The sequence below is a fragment of the Halichoeres trimaculatus genome, unplaced genomic scaffold (genome assembly GCF_033239565.1).
Source record: "Halichoeres trimaculatus isolate MK-OKI-2021-1 unplaced genomic scaffold, fHalTri1.1 fHalTri1_scaffold_19, whole genome shotgun sequence".
In the NCBI taxonomy this organism is placed as follows: Eukaryota; Metazoa; Chordata; class Actinopteri; order Labriformes; family Labridae; genus Halichoeres; species Halichoeres trimaculatus.
Genome location: NW_027437197.1, coordinates 13,373,489 through 13,399,134, shown reverse-complemented (window position 1 = coordinate 13,399,134; position 25,646 = coordinate 13,373,489). Strand labels below are relative to the sequence as shown.

Below are 25,646 nucleotides of genomic sequence, written 5' to 3'. Positions count from 1 at the left end.
TGTATGAGTAGGGGTGTGCGCTGATTTGTCTGATCTCCTCTCTGAGTCTGAACCTACAGATTGGATGATGAAGACATTCAAAACATGCTTCAACAGGCTGATACACACTCCGTGACCTCTCCCTTGTGTGTGTGTGTGTGTGTGTGTGTGTATGTGTGTGTGTGTGTATGTGTGTGTGTGTGTGTGTGTGTGTGTGTGTGTAGGTGTGTGTGTAGGTGTGTGTGTGTGTGTGTGTGTGTGTGTGTGTGTGTGTGTGTGTGTGTGTGTGTGTGTGTGTGTAGGTGTAGGTGTAGGTGTAGGTGTGTGTGTAAGTGTAGGTGTGTGTGTGTGTGTTTGAGTCTCATAACAAACCACACACACAGTGAGACAGACATCAACAAAGCGCTCACTCTAGACACTCTGCCTTTTTTTTAATCTTGTACGCCATGTTAAATCCCAGTGAACGCTGTAATCTGCTGTTGTAATCCATTCTTAATGCCACATTACTGCAGGTGAAGCAGGGTTCCTGATGGATGACCAGCAGAGGAATAAAAAGGTTTGACTGGGACAGAATGATGAATGAAGCAAAGACAAACCCATCAAACATCATCCACAGAATTAACAACAGAAAAAAAGAAAGACAAACAAGACGTTTATTTATGGGATTATTGAAAGTTAAAGAATGGAGATGTAGACGTCTTGCAGAAGATACAGAAGATACATCTCTACTCTCTGAAAGTTCAGTTTGAGTCACAGCAGTCAAAGTGAGGAGCACAATGACTATTATCCCCATAAAAACAGATTATTTATTACTATTTATAAAATGACCAAACTGTGAGACAGAAGGTCAGAATTTCAGATGTCAAAGATATCTGATTGCTCCTTCATTCAGCTCCAGGCCTGGCTCTTCAGGCTGCTTTGATTTTCATATTTACATTTTGCAATACGGACTAAACGTGCTTTTCTAACGTCACTTTGTATCCATCAAAGAGCCAATGTAATCACTGTCAAGTGTTCCTTTAAATTACAGGTATTATACGTCTTCCCTGCCGTCCATCTGAGGAACGCTTCATCTCACACACACCCACACACACACACAACGGAGCCACAGGGAACATGCCACATCAGTTGTGACAGGCTGTCATTACGACTCAGTCACAGAAACACGGGACGGCTGTCGCTGAGCGAGGAGGTGTGGAATCAGAGGATTCATGAGAGCAGATCATGTGATTCCTGATGCTGCACAATTAAGAGTCAGTGCTCCACTTTCAGGCAGGTGCTGATCCAACACACACCTCTACAAAATCACTTCTCTCTTATGATGTTGATTGAATTTTCCTCTTAATAATTTTATGATTTCAAAGAGTAAGAGTTCACGACTTTAAAGTCATCACAGAAACAACAACTCAATGTCTTTTCTGTTCTTTCCCTCCCAAAGAAAATCAACAATTTTCCATTATTTACTGGAACAGGGGAGATATAATAATTTGTGTTGAGCAGCAAACAGGATTATTAGGACAAGCTGTCGTGCAGTTCTGTAAATGTCTGATGTTTCTGACTAATTATTATAAACAACAGGACTTAATGCATCCTTTCAAGCGGTAAATATGCTGCATTTTTCTGTGCATTGAGAAGATCAGACCCCTAAATAACGTCTATATTAGATAAACAGGGACCTTTTGAGCCCATTTAGAGAGATCTGAATACATATTTGAGGTTATTTATGGGATACCAGCATGTAGATGAGCTGGATGTTTGTGCTCTCAGGGTTTTAAAGTCTCCTACAGCTCCATTAGGAATTTATTTCTCCTTTTTAAGAGGATGCCCCGAATAAATGTGTGTTGCCAGTAAAGAGGAACCATGTGAATCCATTAACCAGTGATTGATTATTCCATATATTGACACATCTACATGTTTATACTGTTTAGAGGAAGAAGAAGAGACAGCTGTAGTTGTGTCATACGTGAGTTTGAGACTGTACGTTTGTCTCTATTGTTTGGGCCATTAGTGAACATGTGTTGATTTCTAACCTCTGACCAAGTGAACAGGAAGCTGTGGCTCACAGCCACTAACAGCCACAGCTCACCTGCTGAAGCCTGTCTTATTTAAAGCTGAGTTCCTCTCACAGAGTTCAGCTACAGCTCTGACCTTTGGCTGCCTGTCAGCGTCTCTCTCAGTCTCTTATTTTTCTGTCCTTTAAAGGAAAAACATGCCCCAGAAATCATCCTCAGAACAAACAGAGCAGCATCTCCTCCCCAAACAGAAGCTGTGAGACGTCTTACCTGAAACTCAAAGGTCTCATCAAACAGCGGGTCGTCCTGGTTCTGAGCAGCGGTGCGTGTTCTCTGTTCGGCGCAGTCTGCAGGAACGCCATGCAGCTCCAGAACCACGTACGGGTCGATCACCTCCCCCTTCGCACCGGATCCCTGAGGCTTTGGCAGGTTGTGTGCACTGATGACCTGAGGAGTTGATATTCAAAAAAGTGGAAATAAGCTCACTGTAAAAACATGATGAAATAAGCAAACTGAGGGCTGAGTTCATGAAAGACAAAACCTTCAGGACTATGGCCTCTAGAATCCAGAGCAGTATACATTTGTCTTATTTAGTAAAAATGTAAATTTATATGGAGAAAAACCTGCCTCCAGATTCAAGAAAAAGAAAACCAGCTGAACACGCTGAAGAAAAGTGATTTTCATTTTTGTTTGTAACTCAGTGAGAGGAGACATACTACAAGTTTGAGTGTAATTAGCTGGATTTTAACTTTAGCGACACCTTTTAAAACAAAAATCCATTATGAATTATTAATTGGCGTTTGTTTTATTTATCGAGAACAAGAAGCATCTTCACCTTTATCCTCAGAGTTTGTGCTGGCACTCCCGGCACGCAGCCCTGAGTGTGAGCACTGAAGTACGACACCTCGTCCCTCATCACAGCAGGTCGGAGGACATAACCACACCCTCCATTCTGTGAGAAGCGTCCTCTGTGAAGGTCCAGCATGGCGCCAGGGGTCTGCTGGTTCAAGGCCACGAGCTGGACCCCTCCCTTCCAGTACCCCTGTGGGTTCGGGTTACTGGAGTCCAGACGCACTGAGCTTGGTCGTACCCGGGTAAGAGTGCGCTTTGTGAACATTACAAGGTCCTCTGGGCTTTCAGTGGTCAGACGCCCAGCTTCCCCCTCCCCCAGGGAGCACAGTGTCCAATAAGGCGGCTCAGGAGGCATCGGTGTCCCAGGGGAGGAGGGAGTGCTTGGCGGGGACTGCTGCAGTGCCTGTTTGTGACTGGCTCTCTGGGCGTAGAAGCTGCGGCTGCCTATGCGAGCAATCGCCACAAGGTCAGAAAGGTCTTTATGAAGTCGGAGCTTCCTGGGCTGAGAGGGTGGAGGCACCACTAAGACCACGCCCAGTTCTTCCTCACCTGGGATGGTCATCCTCCGACCAGCAAGTGGCCCACCTCCTCCGATCTCCTCATCCTCCTCTGACACCTCCCCATCCGAGCCTTCCTGGTCTGGAGGGAGTTTCTTTCCCACGATGACGATGCGTCCTTTCAGCTGCTCAGGGGAGGGTAGAGTTGTGGCTCGCCCCCCCAGGCTGACAGGAAGTGCCTCTGGTGTGTACAGACGTGAGCCGAACACTTTCCTCAGGTGCTGAGCCATCGTACGCTGCTGACCAGGAGAGCAGCGCTGACACAGGTAGATGAGGAGCGGGTACTGCGAGGTCAGGAAGGCGTATTTATTCACCACCTCCAGAGCAGAGCGGATGGTGACGGGGGCATGGTGATGGTGGTGATGATGGTGGTGGTGATGATGGCGAGGAATGTCTGGTCCGTAGTCAACACCGAGGAGAGGCTCGCCCTCTGGGCCATCAGTCACTCCCAGCTCCACGCAGCGACAGCCGGCCTGCAGAGCTTTGATCAGACCTCCTAAATCTGCTCGGCCATGAACCTGATCATCCAGTAGGTAGGAGCGATACGATGTGCTGAGAAAGAAACACAATAGTCCTGTTATCCATGCTGTATGTCAGGCTGAACAATATTTGTTGGCTGTGACATCTGGTCGATTCCAGAGAAACAGAAAGAAAATCCTTCAGTTAAAGATTTAAAGATGTATCTGACACCATAATTAACACGTAGACACTGCTCTCTCTGATTAGTGCCAAATGAGTTTACGAACCATATGTTCAGATTAAAATAATTTATTTCTCAAGGTTTGATGTTGTGGTGTACTCAGGGAGCAGTGATTAAGCAAAACCATCTGTCAGAGGACGCTGACGGCTGTTCAAAGAAAACTGAAATATTAAGAATAAATCCAGAGAGTCAGCTTCCTGTAGATAAAAACTGCCAGAGTGAGGCGACTGGATGATTGTCAGAGGAAGTTCTATTGTTTCATGAAGAATAAGGATCATTCTCATCCTCAGTATCTGAGCGATCTGGGTTAAGTCTAGTGACTGTGATAACTTTTAACTCCACAGTTTGCATGGATCTAACCTGCTCTAGCCATCTCACCTGATGTAGTAATGGGACAGAGGCATGTTCATGTCCTGACACACTCCCAGGTGCTCCGGGTCCAGCAGCTGACACTCTGGAGACTGCAGATACAGAGCGAACCCGTCCAGTCCCAGCAGCCCTCTCTCCTTCCCCTGAGCAGATGGCTCATAGCGCTTCAGCATCTCCCAGCATCCCTCGGTGGTCGCCAGAGACAAACCCTGCTCTGTCTCCAGGAAGAGGCGGAGGTCCTGTGGGTCCAGGCACTCCCGGTCCTTTGACAGCTGGACCAATAGGAAGTAGACGTCAGGACGGGTGCAGAGCTCACAGAATGCTTCCTGAAACTCCTCCCTGGTCACATGGGAGGTCAGCTTCTCCTTACTGCGCTGGATCTCTTTGAAACGGAGACGCACCTGAGGAAACAAAAGAAACAAGAGAAAGGACAGGAGAGATTTGTTTATTTGTTTCTAAATGCCTGAAGATTTGTTTTCTGGAGCTTAAAATAAACATATCTGGGGTTAGCAAACACTGTGTTTCCACATATACACCCTCTGTGACCACAGCTACTTTACAGCTGACTCACGAGCTCATTCAGCTCACATGTTTTCCACATGACGAGAAATGATTCAGTAGAATCCGGCGTAAAAATTAAGCCTCATGTATCTTCAGTGATGATCAACCTAATGCTGAAATCATGTAATCTGCATTTATAAAGCTGTTATAATGAACATGTTCTGAGATGAAGCTGATGAAGATCAGGGAGCTCCATGAACCTCGAGACCTTTTCATACAGCTTGTCTTCATATTACTCGAGAAGCACCTAAAATTCGCAGAGTAGACGGTAGGAGTTTGAAAAGCTTCACAGAGTGGAGTTTATTGTTTTATCTCATGTTTGAGTTTGCGTCTTAAAGATGCTGTTAGGAGGATCTGTTTTAATTGCACTCCCTCGCCGCCTTGTGGCGGAGTCTCCGCACACTCCCATAATTTACAGGGTGTGTGTTTGTTTTAGAATTAAATAGAGATTGGATCGAAACAAATTTTCTTTGTTCAAGGCAACTTTTTACTGGATACAACGTGCTGAGGTGAGGGACTTATCGGTACAGTTACTTGGTGCTATGGTTTGAAACGTGACATCAAGCAGACGTAGCAGCTACATGTAGTGCTGCCAGAAGCCCGGTGAGCCACGGTATGTGTAGGCTAACGTGACAACAAGTAAACACTGTCTGTTTGTAAGTTGTTTGGTAGCCGTTAATATTTAGCGCAGCTGGCAGCCCGGTGCTCTAAGACATGTCCGTAATGTGTCACGTTAGTAAATCATTGTTAGCTGTGTCCTGCCAGTCATCTACCAAGCAGAGCTAACGTAACCTCACTCTTCATTTTATTGATAGACTCTCAAGTTTGAGCAGACCACTACAGAAAAACTGCTGCATGTGGGTTGGAATGGACATTACCATAAACAGTTTAGCCCCTGTGTTATGGAGTGATACAGCCTGAGCTAAAGGCTAATTAGCCTTTAGCTTGGGCTGTATCACTCTCCCATTTAGCTTTCTCCTGCGCTTCTGTCCTTTTTCTGTCTGACAATTTGGCTACTGTGTCCACCATCACTACAAAAAAAAAATCACTGATGTCATTTTTAGCAGAGATAAAACACAGATCTCTGTGTTTTATCTCTTCTCCCTACTGAACTTTATCAACCGGTGTGGTGTTGTCATAGAGACCTTGATGTGCCGCAAATTAATCCAGTCCTGGTCGACCCAAACAGGAAGCTGGGTAGTGGCAATTTAAAATAACATGTAACCAGCAATATTTGCGCAGATAATTTTATTTTAAAGTGTGAATGACGATTAGGCATATATTTAAAGGGAACCTTTTTTAAGATCACTTTCAAACTCCTTAAAGCCCCTTTAAGTTTCAGACATGTGTTGTCTGTTGCCTTCTTCACGTGTGTTGTAAGTCCAGTTCATGTATGTGCAGATTAGAGGATAAATATGCTGTGTTATTTTTCTTAGAGGTGTGGTTCATGTTTGCTCAGTGATGTTATTGTGCCACTGTTTGCTGTTTGGCTGACTGAGATCCTAGAGTGCCTCTCTGTTTATGTGTGTGACTCCATGAGGGACGGATCATGTGACCACACTGGGAGATAAAAAACAAATTTATTCATTCATGCATTTAATGTTTTTCTTTCAGTGCGTTTTATCATTCACAAACTACAATGATGCAGGCACAGCGGTGGGAAAACACATCTATGTTTTTGCAGACAGCCTCTGGTGGACACTCTATGAACTGCAGTTTCTGACACTTGCATGTTGTCTTTATTCTTCAGTCTCAAAGGTTGCTGCCTCGCTCGGCCTGACGAAGAATAAATGAGTTTTTCAGTTCCTGCCTCTTTGATTCAGTGAGGCAGAGAAATCTTGATTAAACCTCGGGTATCATTTTTCAAAAAGGATATTAAAGTGACCCAAATTAATTGAACGACACGATGTGTGGCTCGCTTTTTAAATCGAACTCTCTGTTATCTATCATGTCTTCTTTTTTCACGTCTTAACATTGTTTCGCACCGCTTCCTCTCCTCTCTCTTCTCCATCATCGTCTGGGTGAAAACATTCCTGCAGGTAGTCTGCAGTTGGCTCACCTCTCGGAGCAAACACAGACTTCTGAGCTCTCTTTGTGCGGCTCAGAGGAGGAGAGTGGGAGAAGTTTCTGACCTGTGAGAGCGCGAGCATCAGACGAGCAGACTAACAGTAGCAAAGAGCCGCCGCCTGTCACCAGAGATTAAAATGTTGTGCAGCTCCAGATACTGAAGGAAACACACCTGCTCGTCTGTTTCTGAGGTGAATACAAACTCAGTGTCGTCTGCTGTTTTGACAAGTCACCGCGATGATGTGTATCTTTGCTTCCTGTCAGCTTGTGGTGAATATTTTGAGCATTGTTGATGGAAGACAGCTGGGTTGCTTTGTTTAAGCTGAGTCAATATTTTGTTCTTGGAGCAGTCCTGGAGAAAGCATTTCAATCCTGAGATACAAGTTCAATGAGCCCATAAAGGCTGCTGAGTGATACTGGGACTGAATATGTTTTTAACGCACAGAAAAAATAAAAGTAGAGTCTTGGCTTGAAACAGCAGATTCAACCTTACCTTGGCCTCTTTGATCCCAGGGTTCAGTTTACAGATCGTAGAGACCGCCACGTCCTCGGACACAATGCCGTTTCCAGATTCATCCACCTTAGCAAACTCCGCCTCCAGCCATTCGCTCCTCATCTTCCCCCCCAGGGTTCCTTCGACCGCCAAACCTCCTCCTTCGCCCAGAACTCCTCCTACTCCTCCTGCTCCTCCTGCTCCTCCAATCACAGTTGGGTGGGCCAACAGGTAGCGGAGACCCGTCACCCAGATGTTAGCCACGTCTGCTGACAATGCCACCAAGTCCAGAGACTGTAAAGAGGATATAGGAGGTAAAATTCCTGGACTGGAATCTGTAAATGTTGAGGGTTAAAGGCATGATCCATACCTGGTATTCGTCTCCATGTATGACAGAAAAAGCCGCCTCCTCAGCCAGGTGTTCAGACAGAGGTCCGTTATGGAGGAACGTCTCGGTGCTCTTCCCCGTGCGGACCTCTCTGATGCTGGAGACGTCGAGTCGAGCACGGTCTCCATCCTTCTTAGATGGCTCCCAGCGCAAGGAGCTCAGGTCCGAATCCAGTGTGTAAAACCGACAGTAAACCCTTGAGTTGGGCCGGATTTTTTTCAGCTCACAGCCGCCCTGCATGAACGCCAAGCAGTCTGCAGCACTGCTCACCTGGGAAAGGATAACAGCTTTGAGTCAGTTTGAAGGATTTCATGTTAATAATGAAGTTCTATGACTGCAAGCTACCTTCTTCTCAGACGGCATGCTGCTGAAGGACACTGTCTTCTTTCTGCCTCCACCCATCTTCTGCACTGAGGGATCCTGGGAACACAAAGGCAAGAGGTAAAGATGAGATCAAGGTCTCACAAAGTCCAGTGGAACAACTGAAATCAGATTTATGAAGATGAGATTTTGGTGTTACATATGGCTGCATGATTCAGATGTAGGCTTGAAGATAAAGTTTATTAGAGGAAAAGCCTGAATGAAACCTCACAAAAGCAGCCTTAATCTCCTCCCTTGTCAAAACCAAGAGAACACTGTACCTCTGGATGATTTTCAGTGCAGCCCCATCCATGAACTTCTGCTGGACTCTGCCCTCAAACTGAATTACCGGTAAATGCGAAAAGCAACAGTCTAACAAAACATAATCTTTGTGCAAAAGGTTGCGGAGGCACAAATGTTTCATGTGTCAAAGCTCAGAAAGAAAATCCCTCTTCATCATTGTACTCTGATGGTGACAAAAACACACACATACACACACACACACACACACACACACACACACACACACACACACACACACACACACACACACAGATGCACACCTATTTTGCAGCCCCACTATATTCCCATTTTTTTCCTGCCTCCGGCCTCTGCAGCCTGTGACAGGTTGATTGACAGCTCCGTCCCTGCTCAGTGAGCAAATGTCAATGTTAAGTTACCTTTCATTAGAGCCCCAGCGTGTCTGCCTGACAGATAATAGCTCTTCAGTCACCATAATGAGCTGTGATGGTCTGAGCTGAGATGACAGCAGTAATTACATGAAGCTCTGAGTGCTGCTGCCTCCATCTATCAACTGCACAGTTTGTTCTGAGCACAGATAGTGAAGAACAACACGGATCTGGAGGAAAGGAGCTTCAATTTGGTTCTACAGATAAACGACGGAGGAACGAAGGAAAAACAACCAAGATACAGGTGATAAAAACACACCAACCACCTCTGAGTTTAGGGATGGGTTCCTTTCACATTTGAAACAATACGGTACCAATACCTGGTACCTGGCAATCAGTATCAGCACTCAACGGTACCAATTTTCGGTACTTTTTTGTGTTTATGTGGTAAAAAAAAAACATTTATTTTTTTGATATATAACCTTGCAATGCTGTGTTCATGTTCAGCATGGAAAATCCCCTAGTCTTTCACTCCCTAACAGTCACAAGGATGCATTTAGGTACCTAAACATGGTACCTTTTAATTTTATGCAAATCGGTACCTGGTACTTTTGACAGAATTCAATCAGTACCTATAAAAGTACCCAATTCGGTACCCATCCCTATCTGAGTGTGAGCCCTGGACATCTGATGAAGGTTACAGCACAAAGAAACAACCATGAAGATTCAGATTTGTAGATTTTTAGATTATTCAGTAATTTAAAGTTGGGTTAACAGGCTTGTTCCTCGTGTTAGCAGACAAGACATGGGAAAATTCCAAAATCCAAGAACTGGTCATATAACTATATTTATTTAGCATGTTTTTCCTCATTAGAGTTAGTTCTTGTGTCGAAGTCTCCTTTTTTAGACACGTTTAATTATCTGATGCTGAAACAAAGGGTATGTGAAGTCAAAGCTCACGGCTCTGTGGGAAAATGAAGCTCGTCCAGAAAGAAACTTCTACACAGCTCCAGATTGAGCTCCAAAACCATCCACTTCACAGGATGTCAGCATCCAACGAGGGCAATTTGGCTCAAAGAGGAGAAGCAGACGTGAGGTCCGTCTTTATGCACAGACAACAGACACAGAACATTTGACCGTGAAGCCTGTTATCGCTCTCTGTGACCCAGTGAAGAGAGTAAAATCCCCTGCAGACTGGAGGCTCTAACAGACTCTGGTGACAGCTGTCTCCTCCGTGCATCTAGAGATCTGCGTGTTTTATTTCAGACACAATAACAGAGAGGGACGGTCTAAAAGAAGCAGGGTGCTGGGACATGTCTCTGCTGTCCAGACTCCGCTCCACATGCGTGCATAAAACAGTAAATCTCAGGACTAATGAGCCCACTTCACAGCTCACAGATGGGGATGTGACAAACGCAGCAGTGATTACCTCAGACAGAGAGGGAGATAAATCGCTCCCTCGTCCCATTCACAACACAAACACATATCGATTTCCAATTCCAACACTGCTACAGCTCCCAGGACACGCACTTATTCACACACACTCACACACACGCAGAGTGAGGTCACTGTTTGCAGTAGATGCTGTTCGTCTTTATCACATATCACATAACCGTCCCACAAATCATCTCTCCTCTGTTCAGCTGGTCAGCGAGGAGGCCGCAGCTTAGAGAAAGCAGGTCAGCGGGTATTTAGGTGGACGGAGCCAGGCGGGATGGAGGGGCACGGACATTTGGGCACACTGACGTCACCGTGCATGTCATAACTAATCTCCTGTTATGTGCATGCGAGTGTGTATGTGTGTGTGTCACGTATGTGCATGTTTCCAATGTCACTCTGACTTCTCAACGCCATCCAGGAAACCACAACCGGGACCTCGTCAGAGGCCTCTAATGCAGCCCCGCATTTGGCCTCCATCGCTCATAATCCACAGCCTGATTTAAGCTCCCTCTTTGGTTTGTTTGACTTCTTTTTCCTCTCTTTAGCCCTGATTCGATCATTCTCTCCATCCCTGAGTCGCTGCCAGGGAAAAAAAAATCTCAGCACAGATGGAGAGAAAAGACAAAAAGCTGGAGGGAAAGGAGACGAGACGCGGAGAAAAGGTCAGACGAGACGAATTAAGAAAATGAGAAAAAGATGACTGAAGATGAAAACACAGAGCCAAAGCAGAGCAAATGGAAAACATGAATTAAATCATACAGAAAGAGACAAAAGACGCGGGATGAAAAGAGGATGCAACAAGAGGTGAGAAGAGAGGGATGAATGGAGGAGAAACAAGAGGTCATTGTTTCAAACAGACAGAGAGCAGGTGAAGTGTTTACAGACGCAGGCTTTCCATGACACGAGGCCCTCAAAAAAGACCAACAATGGTCATTGTGTCCTGTGTGAGCCTTTATCATTTAAATATGTTAAAGTAGATCTGTGGGAGGAGTCTGCAGGAAATAAAAAACAGCCGGAGGAAAAATTTTGTGGTTGGAAGTTGGTTATCGATCAGTCAGTAGTTTGAAGGCTGAGCTCATTCATGCAGAGGATGCAGCCGTGTTGAACCAAAACAAAAAATGTTATGTCTGCGACACGACGCTGGAAACAGATGCAGGCAGAGAGTCAACCCTTGGCTGCCTGATGCCTTTATAAGGCTCACAAGATGCTGATGCAATGGATAGAAAAATATGCACCAAGTTTAAAAGGTTTATAACTAAATTACCTGTTAAAATAATGTTTGAGAAATGCTTTTTTTTTAAATTCTGCATGCAATAACACCAGCTCACTTTGCATGGGTTTAAAATGTGAGTGAGTGAATCCCTGGATTTGCATTTCTTGTGATTCATTTATGGGAATTTACTGCGCGCCATCACTTATATTTGGTTTGGAGCTCCCTTTCCCTTCCACATGCTGAAGTGGAATGCCAAAGCTTTCAGCAGAGAGAGAACACCCCCTGTCTATTTCATGTGCATACAAGATGAGGCTGCAGCATGGAGAGCAGCAGCAAAGAGTCCCCGGGGTCCAGAACAAAGCGAGCATCAGTGAAGTAAGATCAAGGGGCAACGTCCGGATAGTAAAACGAAGCTTATGCAGAAGTGCTAAAAGTTGCTGTTCATCCAGAATCCACTTGAGGCTGGCTGAAGGAAAACCGGAAGTCACGTACACACCCAGCCATGAAAATGGACTTTTACAGCTTTAAAAAGCATTTTTACAGCCTGGTTCAAAAAACAGCTTAGGTCTAAAACGTTGTTTTCACTATCAGCACACTCTGACAGTGAGTTAATTTTTACTAACTCGGCAGTTTAGAAGTTATTAGAATCATTTGATTGTCCAATCAGAGGCACAGCTCAACTCATGTGACTGGCGTGCGCCCTATAGCTGCTCAAAAGGAAACTCACAGCCAGCGTCATATAGAATGTGGCCTGGTCCGTGGATTGATTCCTTTCACAGTTTCAGGAACAGACAGATGACTTCACAGAGGCTACGTCCATGTTTTAACAGTCTATGGGGAAGATACAACCCTGATAAAATCAGTCACAGCAGAAAGGAGAAGCTGAGGTGGAGGTGGAATGTAAAGAGGTTTGCAGAAGCCAGACTTTCTTTAATGTCAGGAACATGAAAACAAAGCAGAGTTGAGTTTTTTTCCAGAAATACATGTTCTTATGACGAGAAATAGAAAGAGAAAGAGAAAGAAGAGATGTGCTGCTGAGACGATTTGGTGCCGAGGATCCTCAGACTCTGCAGACACGCTGTCCTTTAACAGGGAATGAACTCGACTGAAAGAGGCAATGGAACATGGACCTAAAAAATCCATTACACACACACACACACACACACACCCATCCATCAATCCCTCCTCTGTGCTGCAACCCGCTGCCTCAATCTTTCCACCCATTGACTAACTTGTTTATACAACTTGTTAACCGACTGCACAATGATCTTACACACACAACAACAACACACACACTCATACACACACCAACACCTGGCAGTTGCATAAATCCAGATCTGATCCTGATCTGGCTAATGATCTCTCTGCACATCGGCAGCAGATTAGCACAATAGATTACTGAGCCGCTGCCTGAATCCTCAGCGTTACAGACGCTAATCCACTGCAGAGAACAGACTGCTGTCAGCATCACACACACTCACACAAAGAGAGGGTTTCAGGGTGCAGTGCATGCTAAAAGAAAACACTCGCACTTTATTTTACCTTGGATCTCATGTGTTTTAACCACAGATTACTTGTTTATCCACACATGATAACTCAGACTGTTGACGGTTTGCTGACTCCACAGAAAGCTGGGAGAAAAAAGCTTGCTGTTGTGCATGCTGGGTAAAGAGTGAGAGATAAAGGTACAAGCTAATATGATCACCTGCTCAAAACATCCTGCATCATGTTTGCAGAAACAGTTTGCCAGTGGTTTTTGTCTCTGGTAAAAAAACAAAAAACAAAAAAAACGACTATTCAGGTTTCCCACTTTGATACTCTGGATTGTATACTTCCTGCTTTTGCCGGAACATACTGGTACAGACTCAAAAAAACTACCCATCAGTTTAAAAAACCTGATGACAGAAATTGCAGAATCACAAAAACACAAACCAATCTGTGCATACAGCTGGAGGAGCTGCTCTTCAACCTCTATGAGTGTTTTGTGCGTCTCTTACATGCTGGTTTACCTCCAAACATCACACACACACACACACACACACACACACACACACACACACACACACACACACACACACACACACACACACACACACACACACACACACATCAAGCTCTGACGAAGATGATCGTAGGGACCTACAGTCAGTGTGAAAAAGCAGAGCCAGTCATGGAGGATAAAAATGTGACGAACACTCTGAGGGAGTCGTGCGAAACAGAATGATTAATTGATATCTGTGACAGGGAGAGTCTGTGGGTGGAAGTGTGTGTGTGAGTGTGTGTGTGTGTGTGTGTATCATTCAGTGCAGCCTCACTGATCATATTTGGTTGAATGACTGGATAAAAGGTTTTGTAACTCTGATTCAGTGTTTTTCTCCCCATCACACTCTGCTCAGTATGGATCTTGTTACACGCGCACGCACAAACACACACACACACACACACACACACACAGAGTTAATTGAAAATCATTACACACACACACATGTAAACACAATTACCACACAAAAATCCTTAAAGCTGCAACATTCAGGCCTTTAACAAAGCTCCACGTCTCCACAGCGACCCGAACCCGCAGAGGCTCTGAGTAATGTGTCGAGTCACGCTGTGGGAGTGAATTATTCTCCACTTCGCTCCTCATGTTTAAACAGAGAGCGAAGTTCTTCAAGTGTTCAGTCTGATAACAGAAAGAAGGAATAAAAGAGCTCTGGGTTTTTTCGGCTCTGGTCCATGCACAGGAAGTCAGAGTCTGAGAGAAGAAGAGTCTCATTACCAGCATCTGTGCGGCTCTGCTCGCTCAGTTTTCTGACATTTAACACAAAGTGTGTTTTAAACCTTTATGTTAAAGCTCATATTTTCATTTACACTTCCACACGCATGCTCAGTTTGCCCTCATAAAAAGAGAATCTGATGGATTTCAACAAAGCACTCCGGTTCACCTTGCGCACACATACACAGACTCACAATCAGTCGCCCACGCTTATAAACACAGCCACAGGTATATAAAGTAAAGAAAGAGTTTAAAAGCTGGACGTCAGAAAGAGCATGACGACAGTTTCAGACCTTGAGTTTACAAAACAGCTGAGGAATTCACCATAAACACAAACTTCATGAGATGCTCAAAAGACTGGGAGCTGCTGCAGGGAATACGGAGCCTGTGGGAATAAACTGATACTGAACATGGAAGCTGCAGGTTTGCAGAATTAAAAACGTGACGTGAGTGAACCATGACTGAAACTGCACGGTGTCAGCTCAGCTTCACAGCTTTCTTCAGGCTTTAGTATTCAGTGAGAAGGACGAGATAGGCAGAGAGGACATCATGTTTCCTCACAGGCTGCTTCACCAACTGATTCTTAAACTTATTTTGCAGCTAAAAGTAATGAATTTCACTGTTCTGACAAGTCTCTTTGCAAATTTAGCCAAACAGTTATTTCTTAGTACCCGAGCTCTGCAGACTGATGCTCTAAAAGATTGCAAACACAAAGAAGCATCACAGTATCACTGTTTTATGATTGTTTTTGTTCTCCTCAGCTTCCATCATCTTAATGTCTCTCTCACACTGTGCTCTTCATAGTTTATTAAACTCTCCACACAGAGATGATATTAATCCCTTTCTCTGCAGGTTTTTACCCCGTTCTGCAGAATTCAATCCGTCTGCTCTCAGTTCAAACTTGTTGAAAATGATACCAACCTTACAGAATGGCAGTTATGATTTATTAGGCGCCTTTAACAAGGTGAGAGTGACATGAAGGAATGCTCCGTGTTCATTGTAAGAGGTGCACAGAAGAAACGCCTGCAAGGTGCAACCATGCTTCAGAACAAGACGATGTGGGTTCATGTTTTGCATCAGTTTTTGCATGAAACAGGGGAGGTGTGGCAGGGGTGCAGCTCTGGATGTGAATGCAAAGCAGCATGACTCAGGAAGGAAACCAATGTGACCTGCAGAGTTACAGACAATAATGAGCAAATCTAAAGGCCTTTGCACACCAACGGCAATGTGAATGAACGGCACGGAATTACAAAAAAATTCAAGGCGTCATATTCAATTTCCATTGCCATTCTCCTCCAAACAATGTCTGTGAAAGTTGGCTTTGTAGTTTTTATGTCTTTTTGTTGTAAAGAACCGAGTGCTGGGACACGAACACAATCAATGTTGAATGTTTTGGAATGTGACTTGTCAACAACAAGCATTTTGAGTAGTCGGATGTGTACCCATCGCAAGCAAAACACTGGAAAAAATTTGGTCCAACAAAATAAAACCTGGAATTTCGCTCAGAGAAATATTGTTGCTGGTGTGGAAGCTTGCATTGAAAAACAGTAGGTTCAAAAAATAAATGAATAACGCATGAAGCGCCCGTTGTGCAAAGGGCTTAGGACACTAAGGGCGCTGCACACCAGTCATCCAAACCGTGCCGCACGATTGCCACCCTGCAGCGCCGTTCCATAGCTGGAGAGTACGGCCAGGGGTCACACTACTCCAATATGAACCAGACTTTAACACCGGCGCATGGCCCGCCTACGTCATTGTGAAACATCTGTTTACATGAACCGCGATCTCATCAGAGTCAGCACGAGACACAGACAACTCTGCTACAACTTTAGAGACTTTTAGACTTTTGGTGAGTTGTTTTTGCCCGACACAGCCCTCTAACACCCCGCTTTGTTTAAAATGATTGCCCAGAGATGCGCTCACGGTGATCATACGTCATGGATCACACGCGCTGTCCGCGTGCTCGTGTTCATGCATGAAGTAAACCGTGCCAAAGCCCACCTCTCCGAAGCGTGCCAAAGCAGAGAAGAGAATCGTGCTTGAGCATGGCACGGTTGCGGTCACAGAGGCCATTCGAAACGAGCTTTGAGGCTGAAGCTTGCATAAGCACAGCACGGTTTGCCAGTGTGACCGCGTCTTAAATTACGAACTGAAACCTCAATTTGGGCGATGATGGATCAACAAACACCTCTAGGGGGAACCTGTGAGCATGTCCATGTTTCAGACTTAAAAAAAAGCCTGCTTTCCTAGATGAAAGTCATTTGTTCCAGAGTTTCATGCCCTTTGTTTATCACTTGATGGGATGGGATGCTTTTCTCTTCCTTAGGCTCCAATTCTTTGCAGACTTGTGTCCATGAGCATCCTCAGAACTCAGAAGACAGCACGAATCCCTCCACAATCCAGCAGTCGGAGCACACAGATCTCTCTCTGAGGCTCGCTGCCTTCTGCAATTCACTGCACATAAATTCAGCTGTTGTGACACCAGAGGACAAACCAAACGTACCCAGACGGACGGGACAGCTCCTCTCCCTCACGTCTAGACCAATTCTGTCTCCCTCCTCCCTCTCCCTTCTGTTTCTCCTCCTCTGTCTGTCCGTCTGACCCTGTAAACCTCGCCTCTTCCTTTCTTTACCCTTTCCCGTCACTCCAAGTTTTCTCTGCTGTCTGTCTGCCCTCCTTTATTCCTCCTCCTCCTCCTCCTTCCATCCCTACATCCTTCCATCAGAGCTATCAAGGGAGGCCCAGAGGCATCTTTAGGCAGCGGCCACAAGGGGGTCCTTATCCACCGCAATGACACACTTCAAGTCAAGAGGACGTTTGTTACGCAACAGCTTAAAGCTTCTGTGGTGGGCTTCAGCTGATATTAACTAATGCGCGCACACACACACACACATACACACACACACACAGAAAGAGAGATTAGGGTTGAACTGAAAACACAAGGAGGAAGAAAGGGAGGACAAAATGAGTGAGATTACGAAAAAAAGAAGATGGAAGCAGGAGAGATGAAGAGGAGGAGGAGGAGAAGGAGGAGGGGAAGCAGCTGGCGGGGGAAACCCGAGCTAAGCCTTATAGGGAGAAAATAAATGAATGGAGGAAGAAAGTGACAGAGAAATGAGAAGAAGCAGGAGCGTTTGCTGAAAACACAGGGACCCAATCAGCTCTGAAAGTTTGACATCGGAGCGCTCTATTCCTGCTCACACTGTGGGAAGAAGAAAAACAAAGATGAGGACGAAGGAGAGGAAGGAGGAGAGGAGAGGGAGACAGGTTGGACTGCAGCCCTGAAAAGGAGATGTTTGCTAAATGGGTTGATGAATCTTTCAGAGGAGAGGTGTGTGTGTGATTCACCTCCTTCTTCTCAGGAAAGATAAAGAAGGTGAAGACAGAGGAGGAAGAGGAGGAGGCGAGCTTTATTTCACTTAGTTATATTCATTTTGGATTAAGATGTTTATGATCATTATATTGACGTTTTGTCCAATGGATGCTAGATCCAGCCTCCTGGTACCCTTGATGGATAGGAGAAAGAGATAACCGATGGATAGAGGGATGCAAAAACACTATGAATTCCTCTCTGACCTTCCAACATCTCAGCTTCTGTCACTAAAAGTTTGACTTCTCCCTTTTTCTCCTGTTTGTTTTCATCCTCTTCTCCGTCCCTGTGCTCTCCTCCTGGACAAGAGGCTGTCGGAAGGAGTTGAGACGTCGCCACAGATACTTCGTGACTGCAGCTGAGCCAACCTGTTCTTCAGGGTTATCCTCACCGCTTTCAGGTGGGTGTTCAGGATCACATTAAAGACAATGACAGAGTGTCAATGTGTTTCTTGTTCTTAGTTCAAATTTTGGGAATTCATGTGGAGCACTTTGATTTTTAGCCCAGCCTCTTTGTGGTCAGAGGCTGGTCCTGCAGCGTCCCACACATACAACCAGCTACAAGGAGAGCAGTTAGTGAGTGTGTGTGTCTGAGTATCTAAGTGTGTGTGAATGTATCTGTCTTAAGCAGCAGAAATGTCTCCAGAAGGTTCCGACAACAGCTTGCTCTGGTGAAGACAGCTGTTTGACAACCTCCTCCAAAAAACCCAACCAAGAAATGTCAGAGCAGTGACCGATCTGTGGACACACACACACACATACATACACACACAAGCACACAAACACACACTTTGCATGCACACTATCACTATTACAGGTCTGTTTTCAGCAGCTGCTGCTTAGCAACCAGGTGAAGGACGCATGCTGAGATGATGAAAGCGTACTAATCTCAACCCTCATCCTGAGCAAACACAAAGAGAGGAATGAGAGAAAGAGAGAGACAGAGTGAGTGTGTGTGTGTGTGTGTGTGTGTGTGTGTGTGTGTGTGTGTGTGTGTGTGTGTGTGTGTGTGTGTGTGTGTGTGTGTGTGTGTGTGTGTGTGTGTTTGGTGTGTGTGTGTTGGCCACCCTAACATGTGTGTCAGTTGTACAGTGCAGACACACCCGTTTCCTGTTGGAGCCTGAGAGGATTTCCGTAACTAAACATTTGAGCTAATTGGTGCGAAAGAAGTTTAAAAATGCAGAGATAGTAAAACATATGTGAATGTAGAGACCTGAGGAGGTTTTATTCTTTACTTTATTTCAGTTTGGAGTGATAGGAATAACCTTGAGCTGGATGAGGTCTCACTACTTCAATGGCTGCCTCAAGATTTGATGATGAGTTTTGCATTTTTCACACCACCCTGTGTCTCTGAACCTCTATCTTCAAGCTCCATCTGTGTGCACAGATCGGTGCAGCGTGCACACATGAAAGCATTCCTGTGTTTGATCGCTTCACTGTGATCAGTTTCACTTTCTTACAAGTCCTTGTGCACTTCTTTTAAATGATGTGGTTAGTTTGTTTACTGATCTCTACGGTGGCATGAAATCCAGTCTGCAAGAGTGAGAATCAGCACCATATTTAAGGAAATAAATAAACAGTGGTGAATAAAGTATAAATTATAAGAATAAAGTGTCAAAATTTCAAGATTAATGCTGGGGTTGTTTAGGAAAACTGTTCTGAGCAGCTTTTAGAGACATTAAATTCACACCAGACGAGCAGAGACTCCGGCACAGACACTCAAGGATCCTTTCTTTGTAGAGTTCAGAGGTTTTATCCTCTGAAGCGCCGTCTGCAAACATCAGCGTGGGTGAACTTCATTTTTGACATCAAAGCAGTGCGGGACCAAAACTCCACTGAGGTGACAGAAACTCAGATGCTAAATGCTAATGTGAGACACCTCTGACGCAGGAGAACACCAGAGACCCACACTAACAAACCCCTTCTCAAACTTTGATGTAAAAATCAAAACAGCCTCTCATTTCACTTGCAGAGCGGTGATTTCCACAACGCCAGGTGTGCAGAGTGTGTGTGTGTGAGTGTGTCTGTGTGTGTTCAGCTCAGCACAAACAAGTCAGGGATTTATGATCACATGATCAAAAACGCAAGGTCAAACATGGAGCCAGCTGCCCTCTGCACAGCTGCAGGGTCCCTGACTATATCTGCTGTGAACCACAACCACATGGTGGCTTCCCAACACTGCGTGCATGTGGTGGTTTTTAAGAGTTTGTTTGGTGTAAAGAGTTAAATCTAGAAACACTGAAGTCTGAGAGAGGAGGGCTGCAGATGGAAGAGGAGCGATGAGGAATGAAGAGAGTAAAGCTAACATAAACGACGGGATCTCGCCACATCTGAGGCTTCGGGAGCCGTCGGAAATGTAATCAGAGCAGCTGCACCGAGTAAACACAGAGTGATGTGCAGACCAGTGTCTCATGAAAAAAAGAAATGAAGAAAATCCTCAGAGAGGTGAAATTAAAGATAAAAATAAGAGCAAGTGAGGGTCTGCCAGTCGGGGAGGGATTTAAAGAAAACAGAGGAGAGATGGAGGGATGAAGGGAGGGTGACCTGTGCTATCACAGAGAGAAAGAGAAGAATAAGAAAAGGCCTTGAGAAGAGGAGGAGGAATAAGCGCAGCTGGACTGATAAACACGAGGACAACAAAAAGAGAGGTCTCAGGAGGACATCAAACATTCTTAGTTTGGAAATCTTCTCAGAAAGGAGACAAACTGAGGAGCCTGAGGAGGAGGAAGAGCTATTTTTTTCCTTTTTGTTCTAAAAACTAACAATGTAAACCCTGCAGACAGAGTAACACGTCTTTAGAAGTGTTTCTTGAGAGCTGCATGAAAAAACAATCAGTATATTAATCATCTGTGCACATGCATTTACGGTAACATCTCTGCTTTTCAAATATTCAACACCAAGTTTCATCTTTGCATGTCCTTCAGTTCCACGGTGACTCATCTCTGCGTTGGCTTTTGAAACATTTGAGTTTCTGTGTATCTGACTCGACACTGGGCATGTTTACAGAAATGAACTCAGAGAGTTTGTGTTGATTCGGTCTCTTTCAGACCAGGTGAGATCAATGCCAGGTGGCAGCTGATAACGGCTGGAACGTCAGCCCCTGGTCTCGTTAAAAGAAAAACTGAGCTCACTTGAAAAGAGAGGTAACAATCCACAGAAAGGTGACGACCCTGCAGTAAATCTCAAGGATTTATGGGAAGAAAACATTTCTAATAAGCTGCATTTCTTCATGTCTGGAGGCCTGAGAGAACCAAATGGACCAAATAACACCAAATAATGAGCTTATGCATACTCAGAGCGTTCCTTTGAGACGTTTCAATCAGTGTGAAAGAGAAGCCAGACCACTGACTCCTTTATCAGAGGATGTTTCCATTACTTTGACAAAGTCCTCGGCTGAAAATATGAACTTTCATATCAGAAGAATGTCTTCATATTAGGAGGAAGATCAAAAATTGATGTCTTTAATTTAAAACATGAATCAATTTCCAGTTTCATCCAGGGGGCGAAGCTTCGGCAGCAGGAAGATTCTGTTTTTTAACGCCCTGTGGGTCTGTTCCTCTCAGGACTCTAAATCATGACGCAGCAATTTGTGCTCCACTGGATTTCATTAGAGGAAGTTGTCGCTAATCAAGCAGATCTGAATTAATCATCTTTTCAGTTAATCCTCTGTGGATTGAAGCTGCAGGGATCCTCAAACTAATCAGTGTCACAATGACAGAGAGAAAGACCGAGAGGAAGAGGGAGGTTTTAAAGGAGGTGAAGTGACAGGGGAGAGCAGACGAGGCAGCGAAGGCGAGACGAGAGAGTGAGTGAGAAACTGATTGCGATAAATGTCATTCTGTTATTGCCTGAACAGGATTCAGGACAGAGGGAGGAGAGGAGGATGGGAGGATGGGAGGATGAGACGGAGAAGGGAGGAGAGATAGAGCAGGTGAAGTGAGAGGTAGAGATGGAGGTTAGTAGACCGGTAAGTTCAGAAGTGTGTGAAAAAAAATCCCTGAAACTCGCTGGCTAGACTGAGACCAGGAGAAGCTGACGTCACCGCAGGTTGAGTTTCCTCTACAGGAAAAATACAGGAGTCCTGAGAGAGACATGAGCAAAACACCACAACAAATGATCTTTAAACCAGTGATGCACTGATATTGATCAGTGGTATTGGTTATCAGTGTATCGGTGTAAGCTCCATGTCTTTTTGCTTTTTCACCAGCAGTCTTTGCTAATTGATTTGAAACCCTGCCTCTGATGCACCTGCTCTGTTTTTTTTGTTTTTCTTTTTGTTTTTTTTTGCTGCATTACCAGTCAACAGGTTATAAAAGTTCACATTTTAAAAGATCTTGTGTACATTTTGAATAATTATTTTGATGGTTAACAGTTAAATATTTCATAGTTTAAATACAGGAGGTCCTCGACTTACGTTGTTTCAACTTTATGACACCAATGAATGTATGTACGTAAAAAATAATGAAGGTTTCGAAGTTACGATGCTCTGTTCATAAGCTCCTAAGATATGTACTAGTTTTTGACGCTTATGAATACACAGCTACGCAGTGCTACATGGTCATCAGCATCGTCCTTACACGGAATTTCAGGTTACGACGCACCGTAGGAATGAAACTCATGTGTAACTCTAGGACGGCCTGTAAATATAACTTCAGTAATTCCATAAACTCATTTTTTTACCCTTTTACCCAAAACATTACCAGTCTTATCCCACAGTAGGTCATACAGGTTATTTTTTACCACTGGAATCGGACCAGTATCGGTATTGGTATCGGTTTATACTAAAGTCCAGGTGTTGGTATTGGTATCAGTATTGGAACCAGAAAAGTTGGATCCGTGCATCCTTACTTTAAATTACTCTGGGCAACATCACCTTATCTGCGACTACTGAGGGCAGTGTCACTCTCTCAGCTATTGCTGAATCAAGCTGACATGTATCACTGCAAAAATTTGCTCGACTGGATCTCAAACCAAAACATTTCAGGGAAGGAAGAGGCTTTAAGGAACCAAAACAGAAAAAGAGGAGTTGACTTATTTCATTTGACCCGAAACACAGACACAGACTGGGACGTCCAGGCAGAAGTTCCAGGTGAGATTTCCGCAGTGGATCAGAGGTCATCACCTGAGACACCCTCAAAGACCATCCTCCACCAAGGACAACAGTAGGTTGGAAGAACCAATGATTAAACCCTTCTTGATCAGCTGGTCAGGACCTTAAAGTGAGGAAACCTTGAATCAGCATGTCAGTGAGTTTGGTTCATCCTCTCATCATCCAAAGATCAGCCTCTTCACTGCAGCAGCTGGAAGAGAGATGTTGGGCTCCATGACTTCCTTACTGCAAACAGTCTTACATCTTGGGCATCTTCATCTGCAGGCAGGTGCAGAAACACTGGCCCCAATAATTAGATGCACGGAAGATCATGATGACAGACAGGAAGGCTCCTCTGGGGACGACCAATGATGATGCATGATCACTTAATATGCAGAGCAAACATCTCATCTTTTGTGCAGGCACCACATCAAGAAGTCTTATTATTGTCGTATCGGGCAGGTAGTTTCTGGTGATGTGTGTGTGTGCAGCTCTAAATGTGTGCACGTTGCTCTGTTAAAGGTAACTCGGTGGCACGAGAAGGTAACAGTTAAAACTGTTCTAGCAGATATGCAAATGTGACTGAAAGGAGGAAGCAGCAGGCGTGATGATTGACAGGGATTTAAGGCCATGTGTGTGAGTGTGTGTATGTGTGAGTGTGTGTGTGTGTGTGAAAGTGTGAGAGAAGCAGAGAAAGACTGAGTGCCTCACCCAGCGCACAGCGTGTGCTAGCTGCAGGATTGTGTGTTGGTCTGTTTGTCCATGTGTGTGTGTGTGTGTGTGTGTTGATGCAAGCCTGGGTGCAAACTGGGATAGGGAAGGAACAGGAAAAGCCCAGAGGTTGTAGGTGGATGCCAGAAACTTGCTAGCTTTAGAGCTAATATGGTATGCTAAGACACACACTTATAATGTAAACACACTCTCACACACTGATGTATGTATAGACTAAAGCACATTATAGAACACAAAGTGTTTGTTTGGTCTGCTTAGAAACAAAAATGAAAAACAAAATGTTACATAATGTAATCTTCTTATGTAACAAGCTAAAGAGCATGCACATAAAGACATCTGCTCAGATATACACACGCACACACACACACACACACACACACACACACACATACAAAATACACACAGGAACAATTGCTCGCAGGACACAAGGTCAGTGGCATGTCCAGCAGATGTAAACACACAAACACACTAACACACAAACAGACGGAGCAGGAATCACAGCGGGACCTTTGAAAATAAACCGCTTCTTTCATTTTTCTTTCATTCATGCAGTTTAAACAGTGAGCAACAGCCCTCTACACACACACACACAAACACAAACATGAACATACTGTGTGTGAAACCGGGCAACAGACCGGATGTGTGTAGGTGTGTGTGTTTATGTGTGTGTTTGGGAGCTCAACATGGGAACTCTGTCAACACAAATGATGAAAGTTGGAGAAAATCTGAGTTTAAGTCAGTGTGTGTATGTGTGTGTGTGTGTGTGTGTGTGTGTGTGACAGCAAAACTCATGAAGTCTCCTCTTGTTTTTTTTCTCCCTCCGAGCATGCTCAGTCAATAAAGTGATGTTTTAAGATCATGAGACATTATCGCTGTAAATGATTCACTCCTGAAGGAGCAAAAGTTACAAATTCTAAACGAGAAGCTGCTGCTCAATACTCCATGCCATCGCTACTGCTCCTGCCTCCTCTGGGACTCACTCCTCCTCTGTAAGGAAGACGGAGCCGGAAACAACCCATTGAAGAGCTCGAGGACGTGGCTGAATGCTGAGAGGCTAGTCTGACACACATTTGCCAAATTAGTCTGTCAGCTGTCCTGAAGCTGTTTCTGCAGCAAGAGCCAAACATGGTTGAATCTGAAGCATAAATCCACTCATTCTCTGTGTGGCTGTGACACAAATTCAGAGATGGAAAAAATTCTTTACCCTCATTGGATTTTTTTGTGGTGGCCTTTTCCAATGAAGGAAAATTCAACAGGTGCCCTTTATCGTGCCCAGAAAGGTTACTAAGTGCCTTTCCAGTTGAGAAAATGTGATGAAAACTCCAAAAGATGACCTTTCCAGTTAGGCAAACATGCCTCCCCTATGACAAAAAGCCCTCTATGGGGCCGTTTAGTGGAGAAAATGAGACATTTGACCTCTGTTTGTCCTTTTAGTGGAGAAATTGTGATAATTTTTGAAGTGTGTTGTGTTATGTAGGGATAGACCAATTATCAGCTGGGCTGATTATCGGGGCCAATATTTGGCATTTTGGGGTATATCGGAATCGGCCCTTTTTTAAATCAGATATGAAACCTATTCAAAACTGTGTTGTTTTGGCTCTGATGCTTCTCTGCACAGAGTTTTTTCCTGTCTACACTATGGAAGCCCTAGATGGTCATTTAAAATCAGTCATGTAAAACCAAACAGAAAATTAATTTAACTGCGTCACATGCCTGTAGAAGGCAGCACAAACTCAATTCTGTCCAGTTTTATTGCAGTTACATTGAAATTTTGGAAAACTTTTTTACTGTAGAAAAATTTAGCTATATATTTGTTTGAGTTTGCTTAAGTTGCTTGAAGGCATTTGATTGCAGTTAAGTGTTGGAGTTTGTATTGTTCAAAATTTTTTCAGCCAATATTTTCACTTTGACTGCAAATTAATATCGGCTTCAAATATTAGTTATCGGCTTCCTTGCCTACTAATAATCAGTGTCGGTATCGGCCCAAAAAAATCCATATTGGTCCATCTCTAGTGTCAAGGTTCCATTTAAGTAGAGAAAACAAAGTAAATGGTGGTCTACTCTCC

At 44.4% G+C, this 25,646-nt stretch overlaps 1 protein-coding gene across 1 annotated transcript in view; it reads right to left on the bottom strand.

The window, feature by feature from the left end:
* Window positions 1-25,646, bottom strand: part of plcl1 (phospholipase C like 1) — a 61,845-nt gene that overhangs the window by 8,853 nt on the left and 27,346 nt on the right. The window contains exons 2-7 of the mRNA XM_074695592.1: window positions 8,324-8,398; window positions 7,961-8,248; window positions 7,591-7,884; window positions 4,479-4,870; window positions 2,827-3,952; window positions 2,262-2,438 (exon numbers count right to left, since the gene is read on the bottom strand). Of these exons, the coding sequence (XP_074551693.1) occupies window positions 2,262-2,438; window positions 2,827-3,952; window positions 4,479-4,870; window positions 7,591-7,884; window positions 7,961-8,248; window positions 8,324-8,398 (2,352 nt within the window). The remainder of the gene's footprint in view (window positions 1-2,261; window positions 2,439-2,826; window positions 3,953-4,478; window positions 4,871-7,590; window positions 7,885-7,960; window positions 8,249-8,323; window positions 8,399-25,646) is intronic.